This window comes from Trichomycterus rosablanca, chromosome 6 (assembly GCF_030014385.1).
Source record: "Trichomycterus rosablanca isolate fTriRos1 chromosome 6, fTriRos1.hap1, whole genome shotgun sequence".
Classification (NCBI taxonomy): Eukaryota; Metazoa; Chordata; class Actinopteri; order Siluriformes; family Trichomycteridae; genus Trichomycterus; species Trichomycterus rosablanca.
The window spans coordinates 34,590,117-34,617,532 of NC_085993.1; the positions used below are offsets into that span (position 1 = coordinate 34,590,117).

Below are 27,416 nucleotides of genomic sequence, written 5' to 3' on the forward strand. Positions count from 1 at the left end.
TTCTACAATTACTGACTGTAGTCCATCTGTTTCTCTACATACTTTTTTAGCCTGCTTTCACCCTGTTCTTCAGTGGTCAGGTCTCCCACAGGACCACTACAGAGTAGGTATTATTTAGGTGGTGGATCATTATCAGCACTGCAGTGACAATGACATGGTGGTGGTGTGTTAGTGTGTGTTGTGCTGGTATGAGTGGATAAGACACAGATGCGCAGCTGGAGTTTTTAAACACTTCACTGTCACTGCTGGGCTGAGAATAGTCCACTAACCAAAAACATATCCATCCAACAGTGCCCCGTGGGCAGCATCCTGTGACCACTGATGAAGATCTAGAAGATGACCAACTCAAACAGCACCAGTAGATGAGCGATCATCTCTGACTTTACATCTACAAGGTGGACCAACTAGGTAGGAGTGTCTAATAGAGTGGACAGTGAGTGGACATAGTATCTAAAAACTTCAGCAGTGCTGCGGTGTCTGATCCACTCATACCAGCACAACACACACTAACACACCACCACCATGTCATTGTCACTGCAGTGCTGAGAATCATCCACCACCCAAAATATACCTGCTCTGTAGTGGTCCTGTGGGGGTCCTGACCATTGAAGAACAGGGTGAAAGCAGGCTAAAAAAAGTATGTAGAGAAACAGATGGAGTCAGTAAATAGTCAGTAATTGTAGGACTACAAAATGCACCTATATGGTAAGTGGAGCTGATAAAAATGGACAGTGAGTGTAGAAACATGGAGGTGGTTTTAGTGTTATGGCTGATCGGTGTATAGTGTACTTATATAGTGTAGTTACACAGTGTAAAAAATGCATGGCTACACAAGGAGAAAATGTCTTAATAGACAATGATTAAAGGCCAGTTTTACATGCAGGTCCCCAAAACCCTGGTGCTGTTAAACCTAAATGATACCTAGTTAGTTGTGGTCTTACGGTGGTTCTTTTCTATTAAAGAACAGGGTACAGTGGGGCTTCCGGATTGTGCAACAGATTTGCTACTTAACAATCACTTATGTGGAGGTGGACCTGATTAAATAATGCATTATTTATGGTAGACAAACCTGCTTAAATAGTGCCTTATTGTAGGTAGAGGTTACATGTATACAGCAAATGTGGCTTAGAATTCTACTGCAATTGAATACTGAGGCAAATCCACACACCTGCAAAAATGGGAAAAAACCCAGGTGAAAATATTTAAGGTAGTTTAAACATCTGCAGGTGTCACCATGGTTGGAAGCTTATATAGTGTACATGTAACCAAAAAGGTTTAAGTAAACATCCTTATAATAATGACATTAAAACACATTTTAAGGTTAAAAATAATCATTTGGGTTGATCAAAAACAGTATTTTCGACTGAGTGTGTAACCCAGCTAGCCCTAGTATTCAAATGAATTAAAATCCACTATGCCACCAAAAGGGGTAGTTTTCAATAGAGCTTCTCTTAATAATACCACAGTTTAGATTTTAGTGAAAACATGGAAAGTTTCAACAAGACACTGTTGTAACAGTTGTGATTTGCCACAGGGGGGCACACCAATTCTGCATGCCTTCTCTAAACACACTCAGTACCACTACTCCATGTAAATAACATCTGTGTGCCAAAAAACAACCAATAATGAGGCAATTATGAAACAAGCAATCCAGCCTCTTTTATCATAATCCATCAAGCGGTGGAGTGCTTATTTAAAATGCGCTCTTTATTGCTTATTACCCGCTGTGTTTATAATGTAAATGAACCCTGTATGCCTATGTGCTGCATTAGCATTGTTTAATTAAGGAAAATGTCTGAACAAAATGCTAGCGTTATTTTAGCTATTAAAATCCAATAAAGTGCAATAAAACGCAATTTACACACCAGGTAACATTAGAAAATTTGTTTTGTTTATGCATTTTCTCTCCTTTTTTTCCTCCTTTTTACTTTAGCACATCCAATTACCCAATTGCATTATGCTTCCTTTCTACTTAAAGTGATCCCTACCCTGATTGAGGAGAGCGAGACTGACACACGCCCCCTCTGACAAATGTGCAGTAGCCGACTGCATATTTTCACCCACACAAGGCAAGTTCATATGCGGGCGCCATCAATCAGCCAGCAGAGGTCGTAATTGCATCAGTTATTAGGTCCCTATCCAGCTCCCACCCTGTATGAACAACAGCCAATCTTTGTTCATGTAGGCTCCCAGTCCAGCCAGGTCACAGAGCTGAGATTCGAACCGACGAGTTCAAAATGTCAGGTCTGGTGTGCTAGTGAGTTTTACCACTGCGCCACTTGAGCTTCCTTCAAACCAAATTTAACAGTAAAGCCTATTTAGCTAACTGAACCTGCCCCCTTAATAAGCACTTTCTATAATTTATCCCACCTGCTCTTTTTTGCAGAACTGTTTCATAGTGGATATAAGTTGACACACCCCTATGCCATATTTTTGTACAGTATAAAATGAGACCAAGATGAATTATTTCAAAACTTTTTCCACATTTAATGTGACCTATGATCTGAACAATTCAATAAAAAAAACAAATTGTCTTTTAGGCTAGGAAAATAAATATGCAAAAAGTATTCAACTAATACTTTGTTGAAGCACCTTTTGATTTTATGACAGCATTCAGTCTTTTTGTATAAGACTCTGTGAGTATGGTACATCTTCACCTGGCAATCTTTGCTCACTCTTTCTTTGCAAAAGCGCTTTAAATCTGTCACACTGTGAGGGCATCTTCTGTGTACAGCCCTCTTCAGTTCAACCCACAGATTTTCAATTGGATTCAGGTCTGGACTCTAGCTGGGCCATTCCAAAACTTTGATCTTCTTATGGTGAAGTCATTTTTTTGTTGATGTGGAGGTATGCGTTGGTTTTCTGCCATGGTGAAAGGTGAAATACTTCTTCATCTTCAGCTTTTAGTAGTGGCTTGAAGGTTGTGTGTCAAAATTGACTGAACTTTATATTACAACAACAACAACAACAAGAAGTAATGTAACAGAACCAGCACACAGCATGAGCAAGATTAGCTTCTGTTTGTCAGGTTTCTCATGGCTAGTCACTGCTATATAGTTTAACTGACTCTTTATGCCTATTTAACAGCATTTTTGAAATTAATTTAATTTTTAAAAAATATTTTATTTATGCATTTTCTCCCCTGTTTTTCTTTACCCTTTTAGCGCGTCCAATTGCCCAATTGCATCATGCTTCCTCTCCACCAATGCGGATACCCTGCTCTGATTGAGGAGAACGAAGCTAACCCACGCCCCCTCGGACACGTGGGCAGAATGCCGTATGCATTTTATCACCTACACTTTGACGAGTGCAGTGCAGATCAGCACTGTGTACGGAGAGACACACCCTGAGAGCACTCTTTTCTCATCTCTGTGCAGGCGCCATCAATCAGCCAGCAGAGTAATTGCATTAGTTATGAAAGAGAGACCCTATCCAGCTTAATCCCACCCATATCTGAACAACAGGCCAATCGTTGTTCATGTGGCTGCTCAGCCTAGCTGGCAGGCAGAGCTGAGATTCGATACGGTTTGAGATCCTTGGTCTGGTTCCAGCGTGTGTTTTTACCACTGTGCCACCTGAGCGGCTTAATTTAATACATTTAATGACAACATAAATATCATGGCTTTCTTGGGATTTTAATAGTTTTTGCAACTATTCCTCTTCTGTAACTCAATCATTTAAACAGGTTTCCTTTTCCAAAAAAAAACTTGTAATTTCTAATGTTTTTTGTGTTTTCTGCTAAAATGATGGAACAAAAACATTGTCTCTCTCCCAGGTGAATTCATCTGTTTAAGTATGACACTTTGCTTGCACTTTAGATGTTTATAGATGTTTTTTTATACCCAATCATAATACACTATATATCTTAACCATTCGCCATTCTGTTCTTGTGAAATGTTTAAAATAGTGCAACTCAAGAGAATGAACAGATCACAGATTTTTATTGCATTTTACAAAAGGTCCCAAACTTTCCATATATTGGATGTGTACAATTTATTGTCCACAAATTAACTCGAAGAAATTAGGTCTTTTGTGTACACAAATATTAATAAATTAAGAGACATTTGGCAATCTGTCTCACCTGTCTTAAATCACTGTTAGCTGGCTAACATGACCTCTATAAACAATAAAAACACCATTAAATAAAAGTAGACATTTTAGTACATCTAAATCAGCCTTCTGACTGACTACAACCATATTGTTTATCAAATAATTTAAATCTCACATGGTACAATGCTATAGTAAGCATGAAGTACAAGAAACTGTCTCTGAGAAATTCAGGAAACAGTTTGTTCTGATAGTCTGACCACCAAAAACATAAATAAAAAGCCTCTGTTATCACTGAATACAATCAAACCAGTAAGCTTTATAGTGCCATGTAAGAAAGTGGTCCCTACTTCAAAATCACCACTGTAAAGCACAACTGACAGGTTTACCTGATAATATGACTGAAAAAATCTTCTGGAGAAGAATTTTGTTTTATATAAAACAAAGAATAAGTTACTGTGCTTGGCCACATGAATTAGAATTATATTTGGAGCAGGAAAGGTAAGTTGTTCAACATCAACAAACTTTAGCTTTAAATTTTAGAGCAGGGGCTTCTTACTTGCTCATTAGTATTAAGCAGAAAAGAATGAATGGGTACACAACAAGAAAAAATAGACAGTGACTCGATGCCAGTTTTAAATGCAGGTCCCCAAAACCCTGGTGCTGTTGAACCTTAATGATACCTAGTTAGTTGTGGTCTTCTGGTGTTTCTTTTCTATTAAAGAACAGGGTACAGTGGGGCTGACGGATAGTGCAACAGATTTGCTAGTTAGCAATCACTTACTTGGAGATGGAACTGATTAAATAATGCATTATTTATAGTAGGCAAACCTGATTAAATAGGGCATTATTGTACTTAGAGGTTACATGTATATAACCAACTTGTAGAATAGAATTCTACTGCAGTGGAACACCGAGGCAAATCCACACATCTGCAAGAACGGAAAAGAACCCAGGAGAAAATGTTCAATCAAGGTAGTTTAAAAATCTGCAGTGAGCAATGGAGAAAATAGATAAAACAGGGATAGCACAGAACTGAGAACTTTTTGTCACAACATGACAACCATTTGTGACAAGCCAGCTCTTGGAAAAAAGGAAAGATAGGAAACCCTCAGACCCTACTGGTTCGGCCATGCATAAGCAGAACCCCCACCCCACCAACTGATGTTCTCTGTGCATAACATGGATTTAAGCGTGGGGTCCCCTGAGGAATGGGGATGTCACTCCTCCTCTGGGGCAATTCGCTCTTCGGTTCCATAGTGAGGCCCAAAATGCTGCAGCACTGGGGCGAGTTCCCAGAAAGTGAAAGAATGCTGGTATCACACGTCAGCAACCGGTCCGGGATTCAGAGAAAAGCAAGTGTGGGCAAAGGAGGTGGCAAAACCGAGAGGGAGAAATTGTGATATATAGAAGAACTTCAACCTAGAGAGAATTAACGCTCATGAGACACAGATGATTGTCAGTTAAAAGAGACTAACAAATCAATCATGTGCACCTCTGTGCTCTCTTTGCTGGCCAAAAATGGCAGCGCAGAAGTACTCTTAACGTGGGTCAGCTGCCAAACTACTTCAGCAGCCGCCATTTTACATCTAACTTTATATCTAATAATTTTCTTATAATTAATTTAAACTATGAATAAGTGCTGTTCATCCATTATAGTCTATTCATTTACCCACATACACTTAAACATTATACACAGGGCTTTATGAGAGAATAGAGTTCATAAGCCTTTAAATATTAGTCCTCAGGGCACCAAACAAGCTGATCTGTGAAATCCTTTCTATCCTATAAAATGTTAGATTTCCCTAGGTGCTAAGCATTCATAATTAGGGGAAATACATTAACCACAAATACTCTTAATAATCTGGCTTTCATTGATGATATAAACCCTTGAGAAATGAGATTAAACAAAAGAAAGTCAAAATAATGAATAACACATAAAGCTATCTATCTTTTTTGGCAACACAAAGAAGCATCATGCAGTAATGTTAGGACAAGGGTTTAAATAAATATTAAGGCGGAAAAACTCCATATTTTGCACAATTTCTTAATGGTTGTATTATTCTGCAATCTAGCAGTCAATTTTGGACAGTACAATGATGAGTTAATGTTGGAAACCCAAATGAACTCCTCTTTGGGTACATAAAGACTGTTTTACTGTGTCATCCACAAAATCTCCTCCATTATTATTTGTCCTGGAGAATCTGTAGCACTGTTACACAGTAATTGAATTTTGCCTGAGCAAGTCTCCACAAGGTTTCATACATGACTCACCATCTCATCCAGTCCGTGATGGTATCGTGTACTCAAAGATTCTTCCTGGTTTAGAGAAGGAAATTCTTTAAATCCACTTTCCTCTGTTGACTGTCTTAAAGATATCTCCTCCTGAAGGGAAAACTTGGATGACTGAAAAGCCAAAGGAGGGATCGTGTTGACCAGGATGACCTGCAGTGGCCTGCTTGGCTCACGGTACTGACAGCGCATGTAGCGGGCAAACGCTGTCCTATATTTCTTGTTAAATAAAGTGTAGACGAGTGGGTTGACAGCAGACGATAAGTACCCCACCCAAACGAACACCTTAAGCAATCCAGCCATGAGTGTTGGGTTGCACGTCGAGGAGCTGCAAGTCACTTCCAAAACGTTGGTAATGAAGAAGGGACACCACATAACCACGAACAGGAAAAAGACCACGCCAAGGACTTTAGATGCTTTCTGCTCATTGCTTAGCGACTGCGCAGAGTGGCGGATGAAGGTCTGGGAGGTCGGGACGATGGTTTCAGGACAAAATGAGTTCCGTGAGAACAGCCGCTCTGAGGAAAGCGAGCCCCGAGGAATTAGCAGGGGTAGCCACTTGTTACATTTTACAAATTGGTCCAGACATGGTGTGGCCTGACTCTGCAGGGCACTGATGGTCAGGAAGTATGTAACCACCATGATGACTAGTGGAATAAAGAATGCCACAAAGGAGCCAATCAGGACAAAGTTGTTATCTGTCAAGTGGCAGCTGCAGTCTTTAAAGACTTTGGAGCGATCATGAAGGCCAATGACTGGTACAGGCATGGAGATTCCTGGACAAATGGAGAAATATAAGTGAATAAATATATTCAGATTAATTAAAAATTTCAGTTTCACAGCACACATTGTCCCAAGTGTCCCAGTGTACTTTTAATGCTAAAATAATTGATTTAAAGCAAGTTACAGTAAATTCAAAAAACATTCTGACACCTTTATACCTCACAGTAGTGTGCAAAAAAAATCAGATTTCTCATACAAAGATTATAGTTTTGGGCCTTTAAAACATTAAGCTTAATATACATTAAATATAGTGTACAGTGTGTTTGTTTCTTTAATTGAACCATTGAGAACTAAATCTAAGCCAAATAACTAAACTCGGGCATGTTTACATACAAATACATAAAACAGGACTGCTCTTACCCACAGAGATGGTCCATGCAGCTATGATTTTGACCCGTGCTCTGGCCTGGGAGTTGGCACGGGTGTGCTGAATAGGATTGTGGATGGCAATGTAGCGGTCCAGAGAGATAGCACATAAATGCATGATGGAGGCCGTGGAGAAGAGCACATCCAAAAAGATCCAGATTGGACACAGCTCTAATGGAAAGGGCCAAGTGTAATCTGAAAGATAGAGACACTGCAAGACAATGGCACTCAAACAGAACTTGTGTAATAAAAACATCTTTTAAGAAATTAGTGATTTTGTTTTTGCTTATTCCAGATATACTGGTGCTGGTCATAAAATTAGAATATCATGAAAAAGTTTATTTATTTCAGTAATTCCATTCAAAAAGTGAAACTTGTATATTATATTCATTCATTACACACAGACTGATATATTTCAAATGTTTATTTCTTTTAATGTTGATGATTATAACTGACAACTAATGAAAACCCCAAATTCAGTATCTCAGAAAATTAGAATATTACTTAAGACCAATACAAAAAAAGGATTTTTAAAAATGTTGGCCAACTGAAAAGTATGAAGATGAAAAGTATGAGCATGTACAGCACTCAATACTTAGTTGGGGCTCCTTTTGCCTGGATTACTGCAGCAATGCGGCGTGGCATGGAGTCCATCAGTCTGTGGCACTGCTCAGGTGTCATGAGAGCCCAGGTTGCTCTGATAGTGGCCTTCAGCTCTTCTGAATTGTTGGGTCTGGCGTATCGCATCTTACTCTTCATAATACCCATTTAGATTTTCTATGGGGTTAAGGTCAGGCGAGTTTGCTGGCCAATTAAGAACAGGGATACCATGGTCCTTAAACCAGGTACTGGTAGCTTTGGCACTGTGTGCAGGTGCCAAGTCCTGTTGGAAAATGACATCTGCATCTCCATAAAGTTGGTCAGCAGCAGGAAGCATGAAGTGCTCTAAAACTTCCTGGTAGACGGCTGCGTTGACCTTGGACCTCAGAAAACACAGTGGACCAACACCAGCAGATGACATGGCACTCCAAACCATCACTGACTGTGGAAACTTTACACTGGATCTCAAGCAACGTGGATTCTGTGCCTCTCCTCTGTTCCTCCAGACTCTGGGACCTTGATTTCCAAATTTAATGCAAAATTTACTTTCATCAGAGAACATAACTTTGGACCACTCAGCAGTCCTTTTTGTCTTTAGCCCAGGCGAGACGCTTCTGACGCTGTCTCTTGTTCAAGAGTGGCTTGACACAAGGAAAGCGACAGCTGAAACCCATGTCTTGCATACGTCTGTGCGTGGTGGTTCTTGAAGCACTGACTCCAGCTGCAGTCCACTCTTTGTGAATCTCCCCCACATTTTTGAATGGGTTTTGTTTCACAATCCTCTCCAGGGTGCGGTTATCCCTATTGCTTGTACACTTTTTTCTACCACATCTTTTTCTTCCCCTCGCCTCTCTATTAATGTGCTTGGACACAGAGCTCTGTGAACAGCCAGCCTCTTTAGCAATGACATTTTGTGTCTTGCCCTCCTTGTGCAAGGTGTCAATGGTCATCTTTTGGACAACTGTCAAGTCTTCCCCATGATTGTCTAGCCTACAGAACTAGACTGAGAGACCATTTTAAGGGCTTTGCAGGTGTTTTGAGTTAATTAGCTGATTAGAGTGTGGCACCAGGTGTCTTCAATATTGTACCTTGTCACAATATTCTAATTTTCTGAGATACTAAATTTGGGGTTTTCATTAGTTGTCAGTTATAATCATCAACATTAAAAGAAATAAACATTTGAAATATATCAGTCTGTGTGTAATGAATGAATATAATATACAAGTTTCACTTTTTGAATGGAATTACTGAAATAAATCAACTTTTTCATGATATTCTAATTTTATGACCAGCACCAGTATAGTCTTCTAAAACACATCAGTCTTGGTTTTGTTTTAAAAACAGAAGGTCTTAGAAAGTGGGATGTAGCAGGTTATTGGCCCATTATTAAGCACACACACACAAAAAATATTATCTGTATAAAAATTGTTTGGTACATTGGCTAAAACCCTTTATTTTGGGACAGCACATCATATCACCATTAAATGTTATCTTAGCTAGTCTAAAATAAATAATTATCTGAGATCAAGATCATTCTGCTCACCAGAGCAAAGCTTGAGTGTTACTGATTTGTTATGCTGAACAAAAGAGGAAATAATCTTGGTGGGTAAAGTAATCCCAATTCTCAAGAATAAGTGCCCAGAGATTTTGACTTTGCAGGCAGCGGAGGTAGTACTAAATATAGAGTTCATTACAGCCCCTTAGTAACACTGGAACTAGAGTGTGTGAATGCCTAAAACACATTAACCTCTAATCAACCCACAATCAAACTAGCTTAAAGTGGCCGCTAAGGTAGCACAGTGGTAAATACGCTAGCACACCAGAGCTGGGATTTCGAATACATCGTAGGGAAGGGAGCCGGATAGGGACTCCTCATAACTGATGCAATTACAACCTCTGTTGGCTGATTGATGGCACCTGCACAGAGTCGAGGGATTATATGTTGATCAGGGTGTGGCTCTCCGTGCACAAGGCTGATCGCATATGTACTCGCCTTGTGCAGGTGAAAAGATGCAGTCGGCTACTGCGCATGTGTCGGAGGGGGCGTGTGACAGTCTTGCTCTCTTCAATCGGGGCGGGGGTCAGCTCCAGTAGAGAGGAAGAATAATACAATTGGATATAACAGTTTTTTAACTTTTCATGGGTGATTACACAAATCATGATTGAAAATAAAAGGAACAACATTTATCAATGCAGGATTTGAATAAATAATAGAGGATTTCTTTATCTACAGTCTCTAAAATTATTAAAAGATTTGTGACTTTGAATCTTTCAGATGGCAATAAATGTAAAATTGACATTCTGTAATTTATATAAACACAGGAACAGCTGCTGTAAGTTATGACTGTACTATGCAAAGCTGAAATAATTAACAACATCCAGAAATGCTGCCAACTTGTCTGACTTAAGCTGATATGAGATGGACTGATGCAAAATAGTTCTGTAGTCGACCTTTTAAATTGCATTTAGAAATACAGTGGTACCTTTAAACTCAATGTAAATTGGTTCTGGGAGTGGCGTTAAGTTTAAAAGTTGTTGAGTTTCAAGGTATTTTTTCCCATGAGGATGTATGGAAAACCTGTTAATGCGTTCCATGGTCCCATGGAACTGCATATATTTTAGGCTAATGTAAAATAATGGGGCTGTTTTTCACACTTATACACTGAAAATAACAGAAATAAAATATAAAAACACTGAAATAAAAAGCTGATTCTCAGAACCCCGAGCTGTAAAACAAGTTTAAAAGTGAAACAGTGAGGAAAATCCAGAAAAACACAGATATATGTGGATGCTTTCAGAGTGAATTTGACGGTTATTCCACACAAATGCAGATTCGTCTCATATTCACACTTTGATGACGTTTTACTGCACCGCTCAAGCCGAGCGCTGAACAAAGCGGCTGTTCATTGTTAATCTGAAATTAAATAAAAAAATTTTTTAAAAACAAACTGAAGCCACTCAGGTGGCGCAGCGGTGAAAGACACGCTGCAACCAGAGCTGGATTCTGAGTACCTCGTTTCGAATCCAGCTCTGCCTCCCCGGTTCGAGGCTGGGCGGCTGTATGAGCAACGATTGGCCAGTTGCTCAGTTGGGGGGTGGGACAAAGAACCGGATGTGGGTCTCTCTCTGTCAGAATGCGATTACGACCTCTGCCGGCTGATTAGAGGCGCCTGCACAAGAGATGAGGAAGAGTGCCCTTAGGGTGTGTCTCTCCGCATGCAACGCTAGGTGGTGCCAAACTCATCAATGTGTGGGTGGCAAAAATTGCATCCGGCTGCTGCTCATGTTTCGGAGGGGATATGGGTTAGCTTCGATCTCCTCTGTCAGGGCAGGGTTCGGCATAGACAGAGAGGAAGCACGATGCAAATTAAACAATTGGATGCGCTAAAGCGAGAGAAAAAGGGGGGGAAAAAAAAAAAAAAAAAAAAAAAAAACTGAAGATGTTGAGTTTAAGGTTAACGTTGAGTTTAAGAATACAAATTTCTCGACGAAGGGTGTTGAGTTTCAAAGATTTTGAGTTTAGGGGATGTTGAGTTACAAGGTACCACTGTAATGGATATTTTGACTTTAAAAAAGAAAGAAACCATACCTGTTGGAATCAATGCATAGCATTTTCCCTGATATGAGGTGGGTAATTTGCATACCCACAACTGGAGTCCCTGTTTGTTTGTCAGGCCAGCTTGTTTGTCTTCCTTAATGCCTGGCTGACTACCTTCCTCTCTTCTCCCACAATCTGTCTTGCTAATGTTCTGTTTTCTTCAACCGGAAACCGTAGGGAAGCTAACACTCATGTAGGGAAGGCTTTTTATATTATTTGATGCATGTCATGCTTTCTGACACACTAGCCCTACTGAAGTGTCATTTTAGCATTCAGAAATAATAGAGCATGTGATTTCAGGTGTGATTTATAGATCAGGGGTCAGGGCATGAAAATAAAGCCCAAGCCTGTAGAGCTTAGTCAGGCATGACAGCCCATCACTACAGCTGAACATTGTGATAATAAACCTGTCTCTCACTGTCTGAATGGCAACTGTTACAGAATAGGTGCTAATAAGAAGAAAAGCCAGTCAGAGCTCAAAATAACACTTTCAAACTTGACACTGTATGCCAGGGTATGCCAACCTCACTAACAAGAGAGCTGTATGTACAGTGTATCACGAAAGTGAGTACACCCCTCACATTTCTGCAAATATTTCATTATATATTTTCATGGGACAACACTATAGACATGAAACTTGGATATAACTTAGAGTAGTCAGTGTACAACTTGTATAGCAGTGTAGATTTACTGTCTTCTGAAAACAACTCAACACACAGCCATTAATGTCTAAATAGCTGGCAACATAAGTGAGTACACCCCACAGTGAACATGTCCAAATTGTGCCCAAATGTGTCGTTGTCCCTCCCTGGTGTCATGTGTCAAGGTCCCAGGTGTAAATGGGGAGCAGGGCTGTTAAATTTGGTGTTTTGGGTACAATTCTCTCATACTGGCCACTGGATATTCAACATGGCACCTCATGGCAAAGAACTCTCTGAGGATGTGAGAAATAGAATTGTTGCTCTCCACAAAGATGGCCTGGGCTATAAGAAGATTGCTAACACCCTGAAACTGAGCTACAGCATGGTGCCCAAGGTCATACAGCGGTTTTCCAGGACAGGTTCCACTCGGAACAGGCTTCGCCAGGGTCGACCAAAGAAGTTGAGTCCCCGTGTTCGGCGTCATATCCAGAGGTTGGCTTTAAAAAAATAGACACATGAGTGCTGCCAGCATTGCTACAGAGGTTGAAGACGTGGGAGGTCAGCCTGTCAGTGCTCAGACCATACGCCGCACACTGCATCAACTCGGTCTGCATGGTCGTCATCCCAGAAGGAAGCTGACGCACAAGAAAGCCAGCAAACAGTTTGCTGAAGACAAGCAGTCCAAGAACATGGATTACTGGAATGCCCTGTGGTCTGACGAGACCAAGATAAACTTGTTTGGCTCAGATGGTGTCCAGCATGTGTGGCGGCACCCTGGTGAGAAGTACCAAGACAACTGTATCTTGCCTACAGTCAAGCATGGTGGTGGTAGCATCATGGTCTTGGGCTGCATGAGTGTTGCTGGCACTGGGGAGCTGCAGTTCATTGAGGGAAACATGAATTCCAACATGTACTGTGACATTCTGAAACAGAGCATGATCCCCTCCCTTCGAAAACTGGGCCTCATTGCAGTTTTCCAACAGGATAATGACCCCAAACACAACCTCCAAGATGACAACTGCCTTGCTGAGGAAGCTGAAGGTAAAGGTGATGGACTAAACCCAATTGAGCACCTGTGGCGCATCCTCAAGTGGAAGGTGGATGAGTTCAAGGTGTCTAACATCCACCAGCTCCGTGATGTCATCATAGAGGAGTGGAAGAGGATTCCAGTAGCAACCTGTGCAGCTCTGGTGAATTCCATGCCCAGGAGGGTTAAGGCAGTGATAATAATGGTGGTCACACAAAATATTGACACTTTAGGCACAATTTGGACATGTTCACTGTGGGGTGTACTCACTTATGTTGCCAGCCATTTAGACATTAATGGCTGTGTGTTGAGTTATTTTCAGAAGACAGTAAATCTACACTGCTATACAAGTTGTACACTGACTACTCTAAGTTATATCCAAGTTTCATGTCTATAGTGTCGTCCCATGAAAAGATATAATAAAATATTTGCAGAAATGTGAGGGGTGTACTCACTTTTGTGATACACTGTATGTACAAATCATGTGGAAATGCAGAAGAGGCAATAACAGTTCTGTTATATGGTACAGTGCTGGTATTACACCAATAAAACAGCAATATTTCTGTGTTAGTTCAAAGACCCAAATATTGGCTGACATGCACACCTGACCCAGAGCTTATTAGATTTATTATTTATTTATTAGGATTTTTAATGTCATGTTTTTCATACTATGGTTACATATGATAGGACAGGTAGTTACTCATTACTCAAGATTCATCAGTTCAAGTCTTAATGTCAAACACGTCATGGACAATTTTGTATCTCCAATTCACCTCACTTGCATGTTTTTGGACTGTGGGAGGAAACCGGAGCTCCCAGAGGAAACCCACACAGACACGGGGAGAACATGCAAACTCCACACAGAAAGGTCCCAGACCACCCTACCTGGGAATCGAACTTTTCTCTGAAGGCTGGAATGTTGTGGTGGAATTGTGCCTTTTCTGTAAATGAATGCAATAATGTGGTCAGGCTGATGCTAGATAAGATGCCCTAGCATTGATGGTCCAGTTTAAAGGTTTTCAATAAGGCTGAGGTGCAGGCCACTTGAGTTTCTCCACACCAAACTCATCAAACCATGTCTTTTTGAACCTCACTTGTGCATTGGGACATGCTGAGGTCAAACGTAAACATTTACATAATAACTGTGTGGCATGGCACCCCAATTGAGTTATTATAACTGACTACAGCAGACAACTCAGTTGTAGCCATAAAAATAAGGGAAAGACTGACTACATCTATTTAAAAATGACAGAACATGGACCACGACAAAATAACAGTTCCAATCTTGATATTGTATGCCAGGGTATGCCAACCTCACTAACAAGAGAGCTATATGTATATACAAATCATGTGGAAATGCAGAACAGGCTATAACAGTGGTAGCTCAGTGATTAAGGTACGGGGCTAATAATCAGAATGTTATATATCAATTATATATCAATGATAATTTTAAGTCGCTTTGGATAAAAGTGTGTGCTAAATGCTGTAAATGTAAATGCTAGATAAGATGCCCTAGCATTGATGGTCCATTGAGGCACAACTTTGCAGGTCACCTGAGTTTCTCCACACCAAACTCATCAAACATGCTGAGGTCAAAACATTTACATAATAATAATAATAATAATAATAAGAAGAAGAATATAGAATGTCATTTAACTGTGTGGCATGGCATCCTAGTTTCTCATGAGTTATTAAAAGTGACTACAGCTGAAAACTCAGTTGTGGGCATATGCAGGCTTTAAGCAAAGGTCTAAGAACAAACTAACACTGTCCCTTACACTGAGAAGAAAACCGTCCAGATGTTTAGATGTCTCTAAGAATGACCAAAAACAGCTTTGCAATGAATATAAATCTGCTAAACATGGGTGGTATTGTTCACAGTCAAGCTGTATGCTGCCTTGAGCTTAAAAGCTACTGTGCAAGAAAAAAAGCATTTGCATCTTTTTGTGTCCAAGTAATTAGTACGATTTTTTAATCAAGCTTTAACGTACTGATCTGATTTTGGATCAGGGGATTTTTCTTTAGCATTGAGTGACAGTTTGTATTTTCTTTCTAACTTTGACAGAAGACTGTTGTTTTATGTTTTACTTTCTACACCACCAATTTAATTTAATTCAATTTAATCTAAGTTGCTGTTTGTGTAGTTTTGACCCAGATGATGTTCCACAATAAACTAATTAAATAAATCTAATTAACAAAAAGCTCTTTTTGAACCCATATGTGTTCCATTTTTTTTGTCACAGAAATAATTAAATAATAACCAAAATCCCAGGACTGGCTTGACACACATGTACGTGTTTGGTAGTATTATGTGTGACCCAGCTCGGATAGCAGACTTCAAATAGGAATTCAATTACTGGGACGCTGCTTTATAATAGCATTACATCAAGGCCATTGTGATAACACACATCTGGTTTACAAGGAAGCCGGATGGACAACTCTGTCTCCACAATTCTGTGAGAGATAAGAACATAGAGGGTAGGAAAGACAACAGCGATAGTAATACTAGCCTGAGAGATTTTGTGTGCTGGTATTGAAACATGACTGTGCCCGCATTGTGAACCAGTGAATCTGTTTTTGTTTCCTATCACGTATTTCAAAATATTCAAGGTGTGTGATGTAAGACACATTCCTGCTAAATCCATTAGGGAAGCAAATTAATTATTTATGTTGGCATTAAGGCAAAGCTGTCAGCTGGTCTATTTACCATATCTCTCATCACAATGAGAACACTTAGATCAGCTCTTACTGATAACTGATGTTGTTCTTCAATACATGGGCCAAATTATACAGCACATCAAACCAGTGTAAACATTTTTGAGCAGGGGTACAGACGGGCATCATTACAGCTTAATTAGTCAAACATGAAAGCAATAAAGGGAGAACTCAGACAGGCTAATTCCACCCTGTTAAAACTGATGATCACGATGCATCCACAATGCATCACGATACAAACAAGCATTGCATCAATATTCCTTCTGTTAGTGCTCACAGCTGGGGTATACAAATATAATTTTTATACAGCCATATCAAACAAATGAGCTGCTTCATAGAATTACAACTAACAGGTCATTACATTCACAATTTATAATGCATTTAATAGAACAATGCATTTATTTGTCATATATACATATATATATATATATATATATATAGATAGTACAGTATATAGTATATATATATATATATATATATATATATATATATATATATATACAGTGTATCACAAAAGTGAGTACACCCCTCACATTTCTGCAGATATTTAAGTATATCTTTTCATGGGACAACACTGACAAAATGACACTTTGACACAATGAAAAGTAGTCTGTGTGCAGCTTATATAACAGTGTAAATGTATTCTTCCCTCAAAATAACTCAATATACAGCCATTAATGTCTAAACCACCGGCAACAAAAGTGAGTACACCCCTAAGAGACTACACCCCTAAATGTCCAAATTGAGCACTGCTTGTCATTTTCCCTCCAAAATGTCATGTGATTTGTTAGTGTTACTAGGTCTTAGGTGTGCATAGGGAGCAGGTGTGTTCAATTTAGTAGTACAGCTCTCACACTCTCTCATACTGGTCACTGAAAGTTCCAACATGGCACCTCATGGCAAAGAACTCTCTGAGGATCTTAAAAGACGAATTGTTGCGCTACATGAAGATGGCCAGGGCTACAAGAAGATTGCCAACACCCTGAAACTGAGCTGCAGCACAGTGGCCAAGATCATCCAGCGTTTTAAAAGAGCAGGGTCCACTCAGAACAGACCTCGTGTTGGTCGTCCAAAGAAGCTGAGTGCACGTGCTCAGCGTCACATCCAACTGCTGTCTTTGAAAGATAGGCGCAGGAGTGCTGTCAGCATTGCTGCAGAGATTGAAAAGGTGGGGGGTCAGCCTGTCAGTGCTCAGACCATACGCCGCACACTACATCAAATTGGTCTGCATGGCTGTCACCCCAGAAGGAAGCCTCTTCTGAAGTCTCTACACAAGAAAGCCTGCAAACAGTTTGCTGAAGACATGTCAACAAAGGACATGGATTACTGGAACCATGTCCTATGGTCTGATGAGACCAAGATTAATTTGTTTGGTTCAGATGTTCTCAAGCATGTGTGGCAACAATCAGGTGAGGAGTACAAAGATAAGTGTGTCATGCCTACAGTCAAGCATGGTGGTGGGAATGACATGGTCTGGGGCTGCATGAGTGCAGCAGGTGTTGGGGAGTTACATTTCATTGAGGGACACATGAACGCCAATATGTACTGTGAAATACTGAAGCAGAGCATGATCCCCTCCCTCCGGAAACTGGGTCGCAGGGCAGTGTTCCAGCATGATAATGACCCCAAACACACCTCTAAGACGACCACTGCTTTATTGAAGAGGCTGAGGGTAAAGGTGATGGACTGGCCAAGCATGTCTCCAGACCTAAACCCAATAGAACATCTTTGGGGCATCCTCAAGCGGAAGGTGGAGGAGCGCAAAGTCTCGAATATCCGCCAGCTCCGTGATGTCGTCATGGAAAAGCATTCCAGTGGCAACCTGTGAAGCTCTGGTAAATTCCATGCCCAGGAGAGTTAAGGCAGTTCTGGGAAATAATGGTGGCCACACAAAATATTGACACTTCAGGAACTTTCACTAAGGGGTGTACTCACTTTTGTTGCCGGTGGTTTAGACATTAATGGCTGTATATTGAGTTATTTTGAGGGAAGAATAAATTTACACTGTTATATAAGCTGCACACAGACTACTTTTCATTGTGTCAAAGTGTCATTTTGTCAGTGTTGTCCCATAAAAAGATATACTTAAATATCTGCAGAAATGTGAGGGGTGTACTCACTTTTGTGATACACTGTATATATATATATATTTGATATTTTTGGTAACAAAAAAACAGCCTACAGCAAAGAAGCAGAAGAACAGCTAGAGTGTTAATGTTAGTGAAATGCACTTCCTCACTGGAAAAAAAAGAAAAAATAGATAAAAGGTGAAAACTGAGTTGCCACCATGGCAGCTAATTATCACATCGGCGTGTGATAACACAAAGTTCTTTTTAAAAAAACTACAAAGAGAAAGGAACTTAATAAAAGTGGAGGGATGGGGGAAGCAGAGCAGCCACTCTACCAACTGATGCAGCCTGTGTCCAGTGTGGATCCATCTGTGGGACTCCACTCAAATAAGTGTTGTTACACCACCTCTGTAGGCAGCTCGCCTGTCTAGGCTGATTACACTGTGAAGGCCAAGAGGCACCACAGCACAAGCTGGGTTCCTCGGAAAAAAGATCAAAGAATTCTGGCATGAAACAAGCTATCAGGAAGAAAAAGTCCTGGGCCTGCAGAGTGTGCAGATTTAGGGAAACAGTGAACGCCATACAACATAAGAGCCTGCAGCAAAAAAGCCAGCAAAGCCAGCATTTGAAGGGCTCTCCCAGCTGCAGCAAATGTATGTTGATAAGGTGCTGAGATTGCCTGAATAAAGAGAATGCCAGTGTCAGTATTATGCATTACATTTACTGCATTAAAGAAATGCTTTTATCCAAAGCGACTTACAGTACTGTGACAGCATACAGTCTAAGCAACTGAGGGTTAAGGGCCTTGCTCAAGGGCCAAACAGCGGCAACCTGGCAGTGGTGGGCCTTGAACCAGCAATCTTTCAATTATTAGTCCAGTACCTTTCAATTACTAGTCCAGTACCTTAACCTCTCGGCTACAATTGCTACAATGCCCCCTACCAGCCTTAATGGCATAGCTGTTTCTGGTGTTTGTGGTGCTATAAAATTAAGTTAAAAGTTAGTTTTTTAAATGGGTTTGTGACCAAGTTTACCAAACGCAGTTTTGTATGAGGAAACGACTCTAAATTAAGTGTGATTTACAATGTCCTTGGTAGCACAAGTTTCCAGTGTAAAGAGCTATAAATTTCCATGCATGGCTCTATTGAAAGTCAGTTAAATTTAATTTTTTATATCTAATTCATATAAGCACCCATTTTTGAAGACCCATTCTTACATCAGTTTTTTAAACACACAAATGTATACACCGATCAGCCATAACATTAAAACCACCTCCTTGTTTCTACACTCACTGTCCATTTTATCAGCTCCACTTACCATATAGAAGCACTTTGTAGTTCTACAATTACTGACTGTAGTAACTCTGTTTCTCTACATACTTTTTTAACCTGCTTTCACCCTGTTCTTCAATGGTCAGGACTCCCACAGGACCACCACAGAGCAAGTATTATTTAGGTGGTGGGTGATTCTCAGCCCTGCAGTGACACTGACATGGTGGTGGTGTGTTAGTGTGTGTTGTGCTGGTATGAGTGGATCAGACATAGCAGCACTGCTGGAGTTTTTAAATACCATGTCCACTCACTATCCACTCTATTAAACACTCCTACCTAGTTGGTCCATCTTGTAGATGTAAAGTCAGAGACGATCGCTCATCTATTGCTGCTGTTTGAGTTGGTCATCTTCTAGACCTTCATCAGTGGTCACAGGATGCTGCCCATGGGGCGCTGTTGGCTGGATATTTTTGGTTGGTGGACTATTCTCAGTCCAGCAGGGACAGTAAGGTGTTTAAAAACTCCATCAGCACTGCTCTGTCTTATCCACTCATACCAGCACAACACACACTAACACACCACCACCATGTCAGTGTCACTGCAGTGCTGAGAATGATCCACCACCCAAATAATACCTGCTCTGTAGGGGTCCTGTGGGGGTCCTGACCATTGAAAAACAGCATAAAAGGGGGCTAACAAAGCATGCAGAGAAACAGATGGACTACAGTCAGTAATTGTAGAACTACAACGTGCTCCTATATGGTAAGTGGAGCTGATTAAATGGACAGTTAGAGTAGAAACAAGGAGGTGGTTTTAATGTTATGGCTGATTGGTGTATATTCATGTAGAAATAAAATAAAATTACTGTCAGCAATTGACCTTTCTGTTTATCTATCTGTTAGACTGCACTGTCCATGTTCTGCACCTTGCATTGTTAGTGGTATCCTTGCCTGTTCCATGAGCTTGATAATTGACGTTAAATAATCCTGCCTCCCACATAAACAAATGTAGAGAATCACACTCTCTACAATAATGCATGTAAATATGCCCAACATTCAAAAATGTTTCAGTCTTACAAAACACTGTCATCCTATTTTGAACTCACTGTATAGTATGGTCACCATGGCGACAGGCATGACCAGCAGACCCAGCAGCATGTCCGTAATAGCCAGTGACATCAGGAAGTAGTTTGTTGCGTTCTGCAGCTTTCTCTCCAGACTTACAGCCATGATGACCAGAATATTTCCCGTCACGGTGACCACGATGGCCAGCATGATCAGCAGAGCCACCCAGTTCTTCTTTAGAGGTACATTTCCATCTACATCTTCACCAACAAAGCAGTTTACACAGTTGTTTGGACTTATGGTGCCTGAAAGTTGTTGGAGCCAGAGGTCATAATTGCTACAACTGTTCAGAAATGTCGGACCAGTCTTGATGTCTTCTTTCCCATTGGACATGGTTCTGCAATGGTTTTAGTCCATTCAGTAGGAGTACTTTGTTAAATCCAATTAAGACAATATATGTGTAGAATCCAGTCTTGTATGGCACAACTCTTGCATGTCTTTTAGCAAAATTTGTGTATCCGGAGATTCACAAACAGATGGATGAAGCGTGAATTGGGATCTGACAGTAGCCAGCTGTGATGATGGATGGAGAGAAAAAAGAGAAAAGACTAAATTGGGCAACAGAGATGAACTGAGACAGCAGTAACATTTTGCATGAACCATCAATCATAAGACTAACATAAACATGTTCTGTACATGTAATGACAGGTTATGTTCAGTAATAGAACTGTTTCCTGTACTAATAGAAGATTTATGGGAGGTGTACTAGATTTGCTTTCTAAGTCTATAACTAGATTAAAGGAGTGACACTACTGTCTTGCACTTTTGCCTCATTGCATATATGTTTACTTTCCCTTCTGTGAGTAAATCATTATAATGAACCGCATGGTGTAGTTAGTATTGCTAATAGTAAGCCGCTCAGGTGGCATAGCGGTAAAAAGTACGCTAGCACACCAGAGGTGGGTTTTCTAATACATCGTATCGAATCTCAGCTCTGCCTTTCCGACTGGGCTGGGCGGCTGCATGAACAACGATTCGCTGTTGTTCATAGGGGTAAAAAAGTCGGATCATAGGTCCTCATAACTGGTGCAACTGCGGCCCCTGCCGGCTGACTGATGGCGCCTGCACAGAGCTGAGGAATAATGCTGATGGGGGTGTGGCCCTCCGTACACAGTGCCCATCGGTGTATGAACTCGACTCGTGCAGGTGAAAAATGCAGTCTGTACTGACTGTACGTGCCAGAGGGGGCGCATGTCAGTTGAGAGGCGTCCTCAGTCAGCGGTGAAGGGTCGAATCAGTATAGAGGACGCATTCAGGGTAATTGGACACGACTAGATTAGGTGGGAAAAATAGAAATAAAAAATAAAAAAGTATTGCTAATAGTAATCAAAACAAAAGGGAATTGACAGAAAAATCCAGTCTTGACACTACTGTCAAACATAGACAGACAGCATGTTCTACTGGCCACAAGTGAAAGCTTACTAACACTGATGAACAACTTTATCACCCAAATGTACACCCATAATAACCTCCACCCTAAGCTTCACAAAGTTAAAATTTAAGTCAGCTGGATGGATTTTAGTTTTAAAAAAGCCAAATGGTGACTTTAACCCACAAAGTAACATTTTGACTATAAAGTTAATGGAAAATGTAGAATGGTATGGGCAGCTTCTAATGGAAATCATTAGGTCCAATAAATCCCTGCATTATCATATAAAAGCTAGCAAACACAATTTACAGGACATTTCCATAATGTTAATGCCTTTATACATCATGCCAGATTTATTAAAGCATTTTTTTCAACAACAGGCTGAGATCAAGCTCATTTAAAGGCTTCTGCAATTAAGCCTTTAGGGGAGATTCTGGACTACAGAAGGTGAAGTAGATTCACCTTATTAATTTCTCATAAAACTCTCACAAAATGTTCAAAGATGCTTAAAGGCAACAGATGCCCATACTTTTTATTCAGTGCTTGATACCAATACCATGTTACATTCTTATTATTTTGTACAAAATAAACCATACATAAATACACCGATCAGCCATAACACTAAAACCACCTCCTTGTTTCTACACACACTGTCCATTTTATCAGCTCCATTTACCATATAAAAGCACTTTTTAGTTCTACAATTACTGACTGTAGTCCATCTATTTCTCTATATACCTTTTTAGCCTGCTTTCACCCTGTTCTTCAGTGGTCAGGACCCCCACAGGACCACCACAGAGCAAGTATTATTTAGGTGGTGAATGATTCTCAGCACTGCAGTAACAATGACATGGTGGTGGTGTGTTAGTGTGTGTTGTGCTGGTATGAGTGGATCAGACACAGCAGCGCTGATGTAGTTTTTAAATACTGTGTCCACACACTGTCCACTCTATTAGACACTCCTACCTAGTTGGTCCACCTTGTAGATGTAAAGTCAGAGACGATCGCTCATCTATTGCTGCTGTTTGAGCTGGTCATCTTCGAGACCTTCATCAGTGGTCACAGGACGCTGCCCACGGGGTGCTGTTGGCTGGATAATTTTGGTTGGTGGACTATTCTCAGTCCAGCAGTGACAGTGAGGTGTTTAAAAACTACATCAGCGCTGCTGTGTCTTATCCACTCATACCAGCACAACACACACAAACACACCACCACCATGTTAGTGTCACTGCAGTGCTGAGAATGATCCACCACTCAAATAATACCTACACTGTAGTGGTCCTGTGGGGGTCCTGACCATTGAAGAACAGCATAAAAGGGGGCTAACAAAGTATGCAGAGAAACAGATGGACTACAGTCAGTAATTGTAAAACTACAAAGTGTACTATATGGTAAGTGGAGCTGATAAAATGGACAGTGAGTGTAAAAACAAGGAGGTGGTTTTAATGTTATGGCTGATCAGTGTACATTGAGTCTTTTTTTTCTCCTAAGAGAGACTTTTTCATTCCAGTTCACAAAAGAAGCCACCAGTCTGGAAGTGTAGGACATGCAGTCTTAAATCATACTTTCATTTGTAAGTGGGACCTACATAACAACTGTCATAACACACTAGCACCTATAAAACTACATTTAAAAATTAGGATAGCTAACAGGAACAAGATTTAAAAAGCATTCAAAAATTATAACTAAAGTAGGCGCCCAGGTGGCGCAGAGGGATACTCCGCTAGCACACCATCGCCGAGATTCTGAGCTCCTTGGTTCGAAACTCGGCGTTGCCACCGGTCGGCTGGGCGCCATCTAGCAAGCATAACTGGCAGTGCCTGCAGCAGACACGTTTCTGCTAGCGCGGGATGCCGGACAATTTGGGTGGGGTCTTCAAATGCTGTGTAAGGACCCTGATTGGCAGACAGAGAGGCGCGTGTGCAGAGTGCATGGGTGAAAAAGGGTTCCACTAAGGGCTGCACGCGGGTCGGAGGAGGTGTGAGCAGCAATATACCCACCCCGACTGCAATCAGGGATCCCCCAGCAGCGGAAGACAAATTGACTACGCTAAATTGGGAGAAAATGCATAAATAGTGTAGTGGTAATGATTTTTAAAGGCAAGCATGTACCAGCATTTGTCATAATGATAAATAGCTTAATCAAAACTTGGCATTAGACATGATGTCATTAAACATTATGACAGCTTTACTGTTACATGTAATGACAACATTTGTAAACTGAAGATATGTTTTAATAAGGACTTATAGTAGCATCTGACATCGGCTATGACAGTTTATGTCAGTATTATGATGCATAGTTCAAACAAAATGTTACTGAGATGGGCTGAACCCCAGAGGTAATTAATTTTGACATTTATACAGCTGTCTGCACCTGGCATTTCTAAAACTGTGTGTGTGTGTGTGTGTGTGTGTGTGCTTCTGTCTGGGGTTAATCAGACACAAACACACATACAATGCTTTTTAAAAGTGTTTAGCCACTAAACTATTTGTATGTTTTAGTGTCTCCGATTATGCATTGAAAATAGAGTCATGGATGTCACTTGGATGTAATTTCTAGTGCTGAACTTTTTTGTAATATTTGTTTCTTCATATTCCTACTGGAACAACACATGGATAATCTCATTTTGAAAAACACAAGCTAAGGTGAGCTTTTGTATTTCACTTCTTTGTGTTTCAGATTTACTGCATGCTTTTATTTCCAATAAAAATAAAGCATTATCAAATATTGAACTTTTGGGGGGGTTTGGTGCTCATTTATCTGAAACATAATAGCCAATATTAATGTGATTGTCAATATTAATACAAAGATTTGTGACATTACAAAATTTAAACACTGTAATTAATCAGAATATTCATTTCTTTGTTTAAAGATAACTAATAACTCACTCACTTACTCACTTTCTTAACCGCTTATTCTTTTAGGGTTGCGGGGGTGTGCTGGAGCCTATCCTAGCTTTTTAATGGACGCAAGGCACACAGTAACACACACACACGTATTCACCTATAGGGCAATTCAGTGTCTCCGGAGCTCCCGGTGGAAACCCACGCAGACATGGGGAGAACATGCAAACTCCGCACAGAAAGGACCCGGACCGCCGCGCCTGGGGATCGAACCCAGGACCTTCTTGCTGTGAGGTGACAGTGCTAACCACCGAGCCACCGTGTTGCCCGATAACTAATAAAATAAGCCTAAATTATTAACATTGCTAAAAAGTAGGCATGTTGAGCTTTTATAATACACTCTCTAGAGTCAACAAAGTATACCATGGCCATGCCACGAATCAATTGACATTATAAAATGTTTTTATACCACCAATTTTGTAACCTAAGTTAAGAACCAAATAGTTTTATCACATTTTTTATCACAAAAAACCCTATTGAAGAGGTAGACCAATTAAATGACATATGACATAAACCTTAGAAGTGTAATTGCATGTCTGGTGAGGTTAGAGCAGTTACACTTACGTCAACATCTGCTGTTAAATATGCTAACTAGATTTAAGATATCAGTTATAATAACTGCTAATATATTAATTACAGGTAGCTTTATCACACAGTTGTAACACTTATCAGCTTACATTAGCATCTGGTCTGTTTATGGTTATGACATGATTATGTCAGTCCTATGACTCAGGGTTCACCAATAAGACCACTCACTCACTTTCTTAACCGCTAAATGATAAATTAGGGTCGCAAGGGGGTGCTGGAGCCTATCCCAGCTTTTCAATGGGCGCAAGGCACACAGTAACACCCTGGACGAGGTGCCAGTCCATTGCAGGGCAGACACACACACACACATACACAGACCCATTCACCTATAGGGCAATTCAGTGTCTCTAATTGACCTGACTGCATGTTTTTTGGACTGTGGGAGGAAACCGAAGCTCCCGGAGGAAACCCACACAGACACAGGGAGAACATGCAAACTCCGCACAGAAAGGACCCCGACGGCCCCGCCTGGGGATCGAACCCAGGACCTTCTTGCTGTGAGGCAACAGTGCTACCCACCGAGCCCTCCAATAAAGGCAATAAAACCAAATGTTAACCAATAAAAGTAGAAAGATTTAATTTCCAATGTTTTTACTGATCAACTTAATTGTATTTCGTAAAAAAAAATATATGCATAGAATTTGATGCCTGCAACAAATGTTAGAACAGAGGTGTGTTTACCTCCTGTGTTCCATCACCTTTCCTTTTAATGAGACTTTTTAATGGATTGGGAACTTGTTGCAGTTTTGCAAGTGGAATTTTTGTCCATTCTTGATTGATAAGAGAATTCAGCTGTTCAAAAGTCTGAGGTTACTGTTGTCTGATTCTTCTCTTTATGCTGCACCATACATTTACAATAGCACAAAGATCTGGACTGCAGGCAGGCCAGTTAAGCACACAAATTCTGTGTCTATGGTTATAGCGCATAGAATTAGTAGAATTAGGCTGCTGAAATAAAATTGGACCTCACGGAAAAGACGTCACCTTGATGGCAGCATGGGTCTCTATAAATTCCCAAAATACACTTCTGTGTCAATGGTATCTTTCAACATATACAAATCACCCATGAAATGGGCACTGATGCACCCCATACCATGACCCATCATTGCTTATTAAGACTGATCTTTTGGTGGATCCTCCATTATTTTCTATCTATCCATCCATCCATCCATCCATCTATCTATCTATACTCAATTATGATTCCCTTCACCTATTGTGCAACTCTATTTACAAAATCCAATTAATTTGATTACTAAAACATTGGAAATCTTTTCTTTCTACTTCATTGGTTTAATAAAGGTTTAAAAGAATTAACAAACCGCAGATTTTCTTCTATAGCGTTTTACAAAATGTCCCAACTTTTTTTTAAATGGGGTTTGTAGTAATTAAGAACACCCTTATTATACCTATGTTTAGTCAGCCCCAGAATCACTTGTACCTTACATAAATATAGGTTAAAAAAAAAAAAATAATAATAAAATAATAATAATATAAAATAAAATAATATAATTATTATAATAATTAATTAGCTGTAACTAATGTATAAACATAATTTATAATATAAATAAGATTAATCAAGCCTTTAATGTAAATTAAAATAAAACAGCGCCAAAATACAACAAATAAAAATATAACAGCACCACGTGTCAAAATAAAGAGAAAGTAACTAAAGCCTGTTCCTATTTTCACTATGAGATTAGGACAAGTAACAACAAGGACATCTTTAAAAATAATTTCAGTAATCATTTTGAAGCTGACTTTTTATATAATGTAAATTGCTACCATCAATAGCAAATTAACAATTCAAATAAATATTTCAAACTTTTAACATGTAAGACATTTAGTAGCATTTACCAATCAATACAGAGCTTTCTAGTCCTTTCCACCTGGCAGTGAACTCCAGAAAATGTTGTCAGAATCCGACAGTAAGATAAACTCATAGCAGAATCCATTCCTCTACTGTACTCTCTCTTATTCTGGCTCCACACCTTCCTCTCAGTACCTCCATCTCTATCCCCTCACA

General features: G+C 40.1%; 2 protein-coding genes across 2 annotated transcripts in view; one reads left to right on the forward strand and one right to left on the reverse strand.

Annotated features, from left to right (window-relative positions):
- Positions 1-27,416, forward strand: part of nudt15 (nudix (nucleoside diphosphate linked moiety X)-type motif 15) — a 426,914-nt gene that overhangs the window by 352,326 nt on the left and 47,172 nt on the right. The gene's annotated exons all lie outside the window — the stretch shown is intronic.
- On the reverse strand, positions 6,250-27,401 carry htr2ab (5-hydroxytryptamine (serotonin) receptor 2A, genome duplicate b). The gene is made up of 5 exons (XM_062998108.1): positions 27,396-27,401; positions 24,445-24,498; positions 20,515-20,707; positions 7,483-7,683; positions 6,250-7,115 (listed from the first exon to the last, which is right to left on the reverse strand). Exons 1-5 carry the CDS (start codon positions 27,399-27,401, stop codon positions 6,307-6,309), a joined length of 1,263 nt encoding a protein of 420 aa, XP_062854178.1. The 3' UTR covers positions 6,250-6,306.